The sequence below is a fragment of the Nicotiana sylvestris genome, chromosome 7, assembly GCF_000393655.2.
Source record: "Nicotiana sylvestris chromosome 7, ASM39365v2, whole genome shotgun sequence".
NCBI classification, from domain to species: Eukaryota; Viridiplantae; Streptophyta; class Magnoliopsida; order Solanales; family Solanaceae; genus Nicotiana; species Nicotiana sylvestris.
In genome coordinates, this window is record NC_091063.1 from 60,129,055 (window position 1) to 60,140,687 (window position 11,633).

At 34.4% G+C, this 11,633-nt stretch overlaps 1 protein-coding gene across 16 annotated transcripts; it reads right to left on the reverse strand.

The window, feature by feature from the left end:
* Nucleotides 1-687: 687 nt before the first annotated feature.
* LOC104214916 (uncharacterized) lies at nucleotides 688-9,115 on the reverse strand. 16 transcript variants are annotated; one of them, XM_070150572.1, is made up of 9 exons: nucleotides 8,278-9,115; nucleotides 7,588-7,670; nucleotides 7,308-7,381; nucleotides 3,569-5,241; nucleotides 2,763-2,913; nucleotides 2,333-2,617; nucleotides 2,082-2,253; nucleotides 1,319-1,397; nucleotides 688-1,225 (listed from the first exon to the last, which is right to left on the reverse strand). In XM_070150572.1, the coding sequence occupies exons 4-9, from the start codon at nucleotides 4,093-4,095 to the stop codon at nucleotides 997-999; spliced, it is 1,443 nt and encodes a 480-aa protein (XP_070006673.1). In that variant the 5' UTR covers nucleotides 4,096-5,241; nucleotides 7,308-7,381; nucleotides 7,588-7,670; nucleotides 8,278-9,115; the 3' UTR covers nucleotides 688-996. The 16 variants fall into 16 exon arrangements, with proteins under 16 accessions (XP_070006673.1, XP_070006670.1, XP_070006672.1 ...); XM_070150569.1 differs by having other exon boundaries at nucleotides 7,588-9,115; XM_070150571.1 differs by having other exon boundaries at nucleotides 3,569-5,559; nucleotides 7,588-9,115.
* Nucleotides 9,116-11,633: the final 2,518 nt, after the last annotated feature.

Here is an 11,633-nt window from a genome sequence, read left to right on the forward strand (position 1 = left end):
TGATTCAACAGTTTTAACTTGTTCAAATTTAAACTAAATATCACGGTTCTACAAAGCTGGACGGCAAAAGTTCGCTTAACGATTTGGGTTACTACTCTTTAAGTCTTTCTAGTGTTTGTGAATTGTGATGTTGACTAGTTGTCCCTTCAGATGAAAGAAAATTGAGTACTTGACTTCTTGGCAAGGTAGAAACGAATGTCCAGTTATATACGACCCTAACCAAGCTGAATCTGTTGGGTGGAAGAAATGAAGAATGCATTAACTGATGACTTGATTGAAATAACTCGAATGACAATAAGGTCATGAGTGAAGTAATTTAATTTGATGATCTTTTCTATCTGACATGGGGTGCCATATATCTCCAACAGTACAATTTTGTTAATGGGGAGGGCTAGTAAACTACAATTAGTAGGGAAGCAAACATGTTATTATGTGTATGTTGCATGATCATGACTCTTTCCAAATATACTGCTAGTAGTAGTGGCCGAAAGAACACCAACAGATTATAAAGTCGCAACTCACGGAAATGCCTTAACCACAAAATTCGTAAGGTCAGGCAAATGCTCATATATAAATTAGTAGGTTAGCAAATGATTGGCCAATGGCTCCATTGCCTCATTCTGACATCATTTATCAACTGGCAGAGCTGACACCAAAAGTAGGAAGCAAACCAAGGAGAAACAAAAGTTTAGGGGGTATAACAAAAATTTATTGATGTCTATTCAACTGAGTAACATGTTTTGGAACTCAACCAAGAAGTAGAAAATCAACTTGCATTTCTTCTGATATACTACTTCTTGCCAAAACTGATAGTCATGAGTCATGACATCTATCCTAAATCCTTTCAAGTTCAAGTTCAAAAATTCGAAAAAGAACTCAAAAGAAAAGAGCCTCCCCTAATCAATCTATGTGGTCAAACAAACGGTACATTAAGTAGGTTAGTGAACAACTGGTCAAATGAGCTTTATTGGAGTCTTATGATCAATCAAAGATAAACTACAAACTTGCGAAGCTGATACCAAAATTCTGGCTAGGACCGCTACTGGAAGTCATCCTTGTGACATTGGCACCTAGACCCTGAAGTTTCATCTCCAAACTTTCATAGCCCCTATCTACATGGGAGATTCCACTGATTTCAGTACATCCTTCAGCAGCTAGACCCGCCAAAACCAATGACATCCCCCCACGCAAATCTGTTGCAATAACTTGAGAACCACATAGTGGACTAGCAAAAGGTCCATATACGAATATAAATCAATTTCCCAATACTCAGTTGAATAAATTGTTTCAGGAAATCAATCAAGAACTAGAGACTTACCTTGCATTTCCCTTCCCAAAAACTAATGCTGTGCTTCCACAAACCTGAATTTTAGCTCCAAATTTCTGCAGCTCTGTTACTGCACAGAAGAAGATCATGAAACAACACTTGAAGAAAAATTTAATTAAAATAATCAGTGGAAAAGACATCAAACATTTTCTATGCATTCTGACCAGATATTCTAAGACAATCATGTGAGATGACTCAGATTCTACGGAGAAAACATAAACCGCATCCCTGATTGGTGAATGCAAAGCACCAGAATAAGAGAAAGGGGATGAAATACATGTGTCAGAGTACAGTGGCCAAAGAAAAATAAGACAGAATAGAATCTTGAGCACACTGTTCTTGCTAAAAATTTGTAGTACATTTGGAAAGAGTCATGATCATGCAACATACACATAATAACATGTTTGCTTCCTCGATAAAGAGATCAATGTTGATTCCAATAGCTGCTCAAAGTAGAATTATTAGCCGAAGTACAAACTTAAAATTACCAAAGCAATTGGGGTTTCATGATTCCAAGTAGTTCTCAAGAAAGATGGAAATCAACACAATGAGTTGCAGTTAGCAGTCACATTTTATTTGAGCAGTACAGTGGTATATTTACTAGGGGGTCAAGTAGAATGACAAGTCAATAATCCAGATTGTAGAATGACTTCTACAGGGATAAACTTCCGACATGAGCTATGCAGGTGATTTTTGAAACAACTAGACTGTAGACAAACAACCAAAGTAGCTGCGCATCATAATTATCACATACCATGGCTCATACGATTTTCAAAGACAGTTTCCTCAATAACGCTTATGCCTTTGCATGTCGAAAGCAATGCCATTGTCAGAGGCTGGAGATCTGTCGGAAATCCAGGAAATGGACGCGTCTTGATACTGAACCCTTGCAAATTGTCTCCAGTTGCCCCAGGTACTGCTGAAAGCTGGTCTCATGAACCAAATTATCATAAGAAGATGTGCACGAGATGGAAGAAAATTAAGACATTAGCACATTTCCTATACCTCCAAAGTGTCATCACTAAGATGTAATATTTTACAACCAGCACGTGAAAGCTTGTCTAATAAAGAAGTCAAATTGCTGTAAATGACAGGCGACATTGAGATATGTGATCGAGTAATAGCAGCAGCTAACATATAAGTTCCGGCTTCAATCCTGTCGGGCATTATACTATACTCAGAACCATACAGCCTTCTCCTTCCACTAATATACAGTGTGTCTGTTCCTGCTCCTTCCACAGCTGCCCCACAATTTGTCAAGAAGCCAGCAAGGTCAATGATCTCTGGTTCCTGCATCGTACATATCAAAGTACAACAATTTAAAAAAAATGCTCGGTGCATTTCAGAATGAAGGGCTAATAATAAAGATTACAGATTTTTAGATAGGAACTTCAAGTAACTGTCATAGAAGTTGAAAGACAATACACTTTCATACTTGTGCTGCATTTGAGATTACAGTATTTCCCTCAGCCAAACATGCTGCCATCATAAGAGTTTCTGTTGCTCCTACGCTGGGGCAGTCAAGTCCAAAGCTTGCACCAGTCAAACCTTTACCATTTGATACATGTGCTTGCACTTTTCCATCCCTATGTGGACTCACAAAGTTAATCACTACTCATTCTGAAGAAACTCACATGCTATCAGTACTATGACACAATCAAATTGAAAACATTGGACTTAATACCATGTCAAAAAGCTTAAAGAAAACTCCATAAAGACTAAATCCAACAGTCTCTAAGGAGGCCAGTTCAGTTTCAAATGGTAGTGTCACGAGTTCCAATTTAAGTCTCTAGTTGGACCTTTCTGCCGGTAAGAACTTATCGCACCCAGTGTTACACCAAACCAATAAATACAATAGAATATGTCTGGCATACACACTTATGTTTGACTCTCACTTTAATTTGTAAGTTGTAACTTGTAACTACTCCCACTGTCTCAGTTTATGTGGCACTGTTTAGATTTTAACTCAAATTTTTTAAATTCTGAGCGTGAATTTGACATGGAATCTTTTAATTTTTTCAAATAAAATTTATATCTTTGAAAACTACATAAAAAGTACTACTATAAGTCACATATTTAAAAAGCATATACAAAAAATTGCAGTAAAAGAAAAATTTATTTGGCTCTCGAAATTCCAAAGGTGCCACATAAATTGGGGCTTAGGCACTAAGGTTAAATTGCTTATTTTGGTGTAAACACCTTGTGTGAAAAACATAATAGAAAATCAATGAGTTCACCAACCTCAACTCAACTGTAGCACCAAGAGCTTGGAGACCATGAATATAAAGATCAATAGGCCGAGTTCCAATGTCACACCCACCAGGTAACCCAACAGTAGCCTCACCAAATCGAGCCAATAATGGCCCTAACACAAAAAAGCCACCTCTAAGTTTCCGAATTTCAGCCGAATCAGGCTCTACAGACAGAAGTCCATCAGTATTAACCACTATTTCTCCATTAAAAGTCATAAGTTGAGCACCGAGAGACTCCAAGATTGAAGCCATAGTTCTAGTATCTGATAAACAGGGTACATTTTTAAGGTTTGAAGATCCAGAGCAGCAAAGGGTAGCTGCAAGAATAGGTAAAGCTGAGTTCTTGGACCCACTAATGCTGACATGGCCAGAGAGTGTGGACCCCCCATTGATAATTAGTTTTGGATCTTGAATGGGAGTTTTGGGAGGAGAAGAGAGTTGTTTAGGGTCCTGGAATAAGCAAGCGCGGGTATTTGGAGGAAGGTCATATCGGAGAGGATTGAACTTAGAAGCCATTGAATTGAATGAGAGAAGCAAGAAGTAGTAATGAAGATTTTAGTTGAAAAGACAAAGAGACACAGAGATCTGGAAAGGCGGTGGGAGTTGAAGTTTTGAAGAGAACGGCTGACTTGCTATTTTTAGGCAAAATAGAACACGACACACACTTTCCTCTTTTGGTAAACTAAATTGACTTGGAGTAATTAAATTTCTTTTTTAATTAGTGGTAAAAACTTGAGTTTTCTTTGTCTTTATGTTATTACTAGATGGGATTGGCCCGGGGTTTTTAATTAGAGCGTGTTTTATTTCGATAAATACTGTTTGATAGCGTAAATAGTGATATGGTAACTCTTGCTTAAAAAGTATTGCTTTGTGATGAAGATAAAAATCACTTGTAAGATTAGTTAACATTGCTCAAGCAAGAACACTTGCAAGACATAAGAATTTCTGCATTTTATCATTGCAGAAATAAAACTAACATCTTTATGCTTTTTGCCACATGAGATAGTATTTCCTAAGCAATGAAAAAACATGTCAGCATATGAATGGAGTTGGTATCTTCTCTGCTGAAAGTATAGCAGTGTATACTTGCTAATGGGTTGAGAGATGGTTGCGATAAAATGAAAGAATGGAATAAGCAGAAAAGCTCGTTACTCTTTTCGAGCGGCAGAACAAACACTTCCAATTATAGTATGTTTCACTTTGACAAATACTATTTCACAGTACAAAAAGTACAATATTCAGTTGAAGTACATGTATTTTATGTTATGGTCACGGAATAAACCCCATATTGCTCATGTAATGCATATCCATGTGTTGATCTCCACTCATTTTCTTCAACTTTCCAATTTTGCACTGAAAAAGGAAATCTAAACAGGGTGTTAATAATGAGAGAAATTAAGTGAAGAATAAATTACAAAACGCTCCTTCATTTGCTCTTTTCACCAATTGCACTTTATTTCCTCATAAATCACATTTTAGAGATAATGCCAACATCTGAAGAGGCGTCATTTGGGATTACACACATAAAAATGTATTCTCATTGATCAAAAGATAAGTATTTTATTAATAATAACTACTGAAAAAGTGTAGGATATCCAGGCACGGTCAGACATTCAATTCTCCAACTTCTTCCTCCAAGCAAGACGGATTCCATTTTGGACTCTGGAAACAAAATCATCAAAGGTTTTAGTTTCCTGCAAGTTGTAAGTCGACTCAATCGACAATACAACATGGTGGGTCTAACGGGACAAATGAAGCTGTATTGCGAAAAAAAGAATATATAAACCAGGAAATTTATTCAATCTTTAAGAAAATGAAACCACACCTCAACTAAGCTCAGTCAAAATTCCTTACCAAAAAATGCACTAAGAAACCACAAACCCAACATTTATGAAATTATAGTATCACGGGCTTGCAACGCAAGAAAAAAACCTGATCCTTGTCCACTAAGACTGCTCGGACACCTTCAGCAAAGTCACTCTGTAGAACAGATCTTATAGCAATGCGATATTCAGTATTCGAAAGGAAGAATTATTTATTTTTCATTGATTAGTCATAAGCCTTCACTAATGAAAGCATTCTTAATGCATTCCAAGTGTAACTATTTCTTACAAAAGCATAAAAGAATATTTGTAGTGCATAAAGCAAAAAAGAAGAATAGGAGATCTATAAATACTGCAAAACACCAGAATAACCACAGTATTAACATTTGTTCTGTTTCGATGGTATCTAAAGAAAACTTGCCAAGTTGGTACCTTATAGTCGTAACAAGATATTTTCATCAGACCAATTCCATTCCACGTCTAGTAAAAATTGAAACCATATTTCAGATTGTGAGAAGAAAAACTTTACATGACAGATAAACCATTTACTATTAGCACAAACATGGACAACCTGCATATGCTCTTTCTTTTACAGTTAGGGGTCGTTTGGTAGGGTGCATAAGAATAATGCTGAATAGGGTGTATTAGTAATGCTGGTATTAGTTATGCTGGTATTAGTTATGCTGACATATTTCTTATCCATTGTTTGGTTTGATTATTAAAGCATTGCATAATTTCTAAAAGAATTGTTTGTTTACAAAAATGCCCTCAAAACCAGTCCATCACTCTAACTTTTTGAAAGAAACATATGTTTAGAAATGTTTTTATATGAAAAAATTTTAAAAAAATTATTTGATTTGTCTACCTATATTGTAATATAGAACCAAATATTTATTTATAAAAAACGAAATATGCTAACTATTTATTTATTTACTAGAAAAATAATTTTATTTCTCACTATTTGAATTATTTTATACTTGCATTAATATATTAACTAGCATATTTTAATCAAGCATAAATTTTGAAGGCCAATTTTGTCTTTAACTAAGCTAATGCATGCATTAAAACCCATTGCATTGCTAATACCATTGTTTTCTATGCATTAGTTATGCATAGGATAATACCAAATAGGATGTATAACTAATGCTTGCATAACTAATGCATAGGCTCAAAATGTCTGCCAAACAAGGTATTATTAATACACAAAGCTAATGCATGCATTATTTTATCTAATGCATTCTACCAAACGACTCCTTAGAATCATGAGTAATTCCTAACTGCATGGTGGTAAAAATAAAATATAGCCTGATAGAATTTTTTTTTTCTTAAGTAAACACTATTATAAAAAGAAAATAAATTATGAAACATATGTTCTTAAACAAGTCAGCAGTTTGAAAACAAGACAAAAGTTAATCAACCTAATGGAGACCATCTTTATTATTTCTGGTAAAAGAAAGGAGATGGATAGAAATCACTCACATGAATGCATAAATAAACATGAGAAAATATAGGGATTTAAAATGGTAGAACCAAACTGGACCTTCTTCATTCGTTCATATAGAAATGATGGTTGCGACAAAATGAAAGAATGGAAAAAGCAAAAAAGCTCATTACTCTTTTCGAGTGGCAGAACCAAATTGAAGTAGCCATGTGACTAAATAAAATGTCCTAATATTTCATTCCGATCAATGTCAGGATTGTTATCAAGTGCCTCAAGGCAACTGCAATGGAGTCGGAAATATAAACTACATTAAAGACGGCTCTTTTTTGACACAAATACATAACATGTGCAAAACACAATGATTTAGTCCTTTACAACCAAAGAATACTCTGTGCTATAATGATGAAACATCAACAACAAAGGGATTTATTAATCGATAGTAAAGCTAAAGGATGAAATAGTACCTTATGACATCCTGCTTGACTTTGATGATTTCTCTAAGCATTTGCCAAAAGTATGGACTCAAGACATTTTTTTCCTGTGCAAACAAACCGGAGATGAAGTTGAAGTATGACCAAGCGATTATTGGAGATAAGATCATGAAAAAACAAAAGAGCATGTCAAATAAAGAAAAGCTAATTGAGACACCTATAGAGATATAGGAAAGGGGAGAAAAGGAAATAATAAAAGGACAGAGATTTAAGAACTTGACAAACTGGATATTCCACCAGATTAACAATGGACCTTCCACCAAAGTCTTTAACATTTTGATCATCTTGAAGTCCCAGGAGGCCATCGTCTTTGAGAAACTGTTGATACTGATGACACTTGAATTGATCCATGAAACCACAAAATTCTTTGTTAATCTCCTTGCACAATAGATTCAACTTATTATCATTCAAGCATAGAACAACTAAATACTAATCCTTTGTAGATGGATAGGAAACCATTTTAATACATTCAACATCTAATCACCAGATACTTGAAACCAAAACTCAGTTAACTCATTCCCCAGTATTTAGAAGATATTCTTACAAAGTCACTCTATGGCTCCAAAATTGAGTATATCTTGCGGCATATAAGGAGCCTATGACATGTACACTCCAACAAAAGACGGAGCATTAAGAATTAGTAAATTGTTAATATGGAAAAGAAAAACAATTCTTAAATATGGGAAGGGTTTAGAATCTCTTTAATTAGGAGTAGGAATTGCCTTCTTTTTCTTTTTAGATAGCTTGTAAACCCTGTTTAAAACTCAACATGCTTAGGGAACAATCAAGCAATTCTATTCGCAAAGTATCTAATTTTATTTCTTCTTTACATCAACTCCGAACATAAGCTCATCGAATTTTGTTTCCCTCTCCTAACAAGAATCCTGAAACAAAATAATCAGTCACCAATATGAAGGAGAAGAAATAGAACAGTAAAACTAACCTTTCAACCATGTGACTATCTTTGAACTGCGGAAAACTTAGGAAAAAACTCAAATTTTATGTTAAAAGTACCATTTTATATTCCAAAAATTCATATTTAATTTACGAAAATAAAAATCATAGTAAAATAACAAGGGTTAAATGATAAAGAAGGACAAGACAGATGAACATTGAAGAAAGTGAAGAGGGTGAAGCAGAGCAAAATTATGGTAAAATAGAGATGGCACTGCGGTGGAGTGCAAATGTTTCAGTCCATGAGATGAGTCTCAAAAAAATAAAAACTAATGAGCTGGGAACCCCCAAAAAAAGAAGAACAAAATCTGAAAGCAGAATGACTAATTTTAATTTTAAATCAAATAATGATTATTGTCTAAATAAACGCCTGCCAAATCAAGACCGGAGATGAAGCTTCGCATTACAGATATGAAGTAAACTTTGCAATTCGTTTACTTTGATGAAAAGAGGCTAGAGCGGCGAGGAACCACAACCGAAACCCAATTTCTCCTCCCAGAAAGCTTTCACAGATTGATTAAGCTATGAATACAAAGTAGTGCAAAATCCACAGGGGAATGGAATTGTCAGCAACGCATGTAGCGGTGACTGCTGAGTAAGCGTAAAATGACACTAACAGACACAATTTAGTACAGAGTTGCATGTGAAGTGACGAAAATAACCCTCTGTCGGCAAGCAGGGATGTCGACGGCGAGCTGCTTCTACGCTCTTCTATATAGTAGGAAAGGAACTATTTGATTTGATACCAAGTTTGAGAAAGAAGATTGGCTGAATACATGGGTAGCCCCTTAAACTTGCCCTTTTTTCTCACTTGCGTATTGTTTGGATGCTTGTTACCCATCCTATTGTATTTTAGTGTAAAACTGATTATATTATATTATTAAATTCATTATTCCAAAATAATAAAAAGTCTTATTTTATAAAATAATTAAATTGGTATGGTAGAATTGTTCCGTATTTCTTTTTCCAATTACGCCCTCACCAATTATTCTATATTTTAATTTTACCCTTTACCCTATTATTTTTATTATACTTCACCCAACTATGTACTTTGCCTCCATCCCTCTGCCGTTTATTTTTTTGGTTAGTTTTCCCTCTCTTTTTTTCTGTATTTTTATCTCATCTATGATCTTTGCAAACTTTTTGCTAAAAATTTACATATATAATTTGCTTAGGCTTTTGCCATTCCAAACTACAGGAACTGAAGGTCCGTTGTTCTCTGTTTTGATTGGGCTATAAACTTTTTTTTTGTATGAAACCAATTTGGTGCTTTCATTACTATGGTAGAATGATGATTCCCTGTGAGGAAGATGGGAAACTCAAATAAATAAATTATTTTTATGAGTAGTTCTTAATAAGTATCGTATTTAAAATAATTAAGAATATTTTAGTAAATATAACAGTACAGTACAATATAATACAGTCAAACCAAATAATAAAGATGTTATTTAATAACAGCAAACGATACAATCTATCCAAATGTTGTATCAATCAAAATGATACAATACAACACATTATAAAACAGTGGGTAACGATGATCCAAACAGAGTGTTAGACACCTAAACTAACACTTGTACCTATTAAACACTTAGGGGTCGTTGGTATGAGGTATAAAAAGGTATAAGAGTGGTATAAAAGTTTAATACCACCTTAATACTCTGTTTGGTTAGCAAACCAGGTATAAGTTATCCCGGTGTTAATTTTAACGTTGGGATAACTTATACCTTATAGAAGGTGGGGTAATTAGCACTGGTATAACTTATACCTTCTTCTTAAAAATTATGCAATTGTCATTCTTAATACAACATACCAAACAATGAATAAACAACAATCATAGCATAACTTATCCCAATATAACTTATACCGGCATAACTTATGCCGGTATAAATTGTATTCCAACCAAACGACTCCTTAGGGGTCATTTGGTTTGAATATGGCTTATGCCGGTATACGTTATGCTGTGATTAGTTATGCTAGGAATGTTGTTTATCTGTTGTTTGGTACGTTATATTAAAAATAACAATTACATAATTTTTTTAAAAAATGTATAAGTTATACCGATGTTAATTACCCCACCTTCTATAAAGTATAAGTTATCCCGGTATTCTAATGTTAAAATTAATACCGGAATAATTTATACATGATTTACTGACCAAACAAAATATTAAGGTGATATATTCATGTTATTACTACTATTTGATTTGATACGAAAGAAGATTTCTATTTATGTGCGTGGAAGCTGTAGCGTGAAGTAGTGTCATACTGCCATTAAAAGTTTTCCGCTGAGCTGGCATAGTGCGTGCACTACACAAATTCAGAGAGCGTGAGAAGCTAGAATTTTTTATTTTTCAAAATTTTCTCCATCCATCTCTCTCTAGCAGGATCACCAGAGAACCTTCCCCGAAGCATGGCCGGAGAAATACCTCAGACCTTTTTCTATCATGCCAGCCTTTCCCCTCCCTCATGTTCCCTCCATGGCCGATCATCAGTGACCGCCCTCTTTTTTCTCCAGATTTGAAAAGAAAAGGACACATCATATGAAAAACTCCATTAACAAATCAACGCAGTTCAACAAAATAGAAAAAGAGACTCCGTTTCCATGTTTTCACCGGAAGCGAGTCTATTCTTCATAAAAGAACTCAAAATAGAAAGAACCCCATTTATCTACATCATCTGCGTGTAGCTCACTCCTTTTATATTTCCGGTTGGATGTGAGAGAAGTGTTTAATTGACAAATTATTTTTGAGATTAAGCGTTCAATACGTACAAGTGTTAGTATAGGTGTCTAAGTGGAAAAAGGGACAAGTTTAAGGGGCTCAGCCAAGACTGTAGATTTCTATTTATGTGCGTGAAAGCTGTGGTGTGAAGTTGTGTCATACTACCATTATAAGTTTTCCGCACCTTTATGCAACTTCTTGCCTTGCTTGCCTCTTTTTCTATTACTAGTTTCTCGACATACTTAGAGCCTATTTAGATTGTACATAACTAAGCTTTAGGTGCTAGAATCTTTTTTATGTGTTGAAATTCACTTATAATAAGTAGCTACTTACTTGGATAGAAATATTAAAACGGGTAATACACAACTGATGTATTTAGTAGAATAATTACTTATAAGTTATTCTTTTATTAAAATAAATTAAATACCTTTAATTTTTTTCCAAAAAATATATATCTAAAAGTATATTAAGAAGAAAAAAAAAGAATGATAAATATGGATCGGAGAGGAAGTTTTATTTGTGGAAAGGTAATTTAAGAATTTAAAAGAAATAAAAGGATAACATAGTTTTTTATGACTTTTAGTTGATATAAGGTTATAAAGATTTGGCTTATAAGCACTTTAGTATT

Excerpts from the sequence above, each read along its gene's own strand:
- LOC104214916 (XM_070150572.1), bottom strand. The coding sequence starts at position 4,095 with ATGGCTTCTAAGTTCAATCCTCTCCGATATGACCTTCCTCCAAATACC. Across the intron at positions 2,914-3,568 it reads GGTGCTACAGTTGAGTTGAG|GGATGGAAAAGTGCAAGCAC; the intron begins GTTGGTGAACTC and ends GAGTCCACATAG. Across the intron at positions 2,618-2,762 it reads TAATCTCAAATGCAGCACAA|GAACCAGAGATCATTGACCT; the intron begins GTATGAAAGTGT and ends TGTACGATGCAG.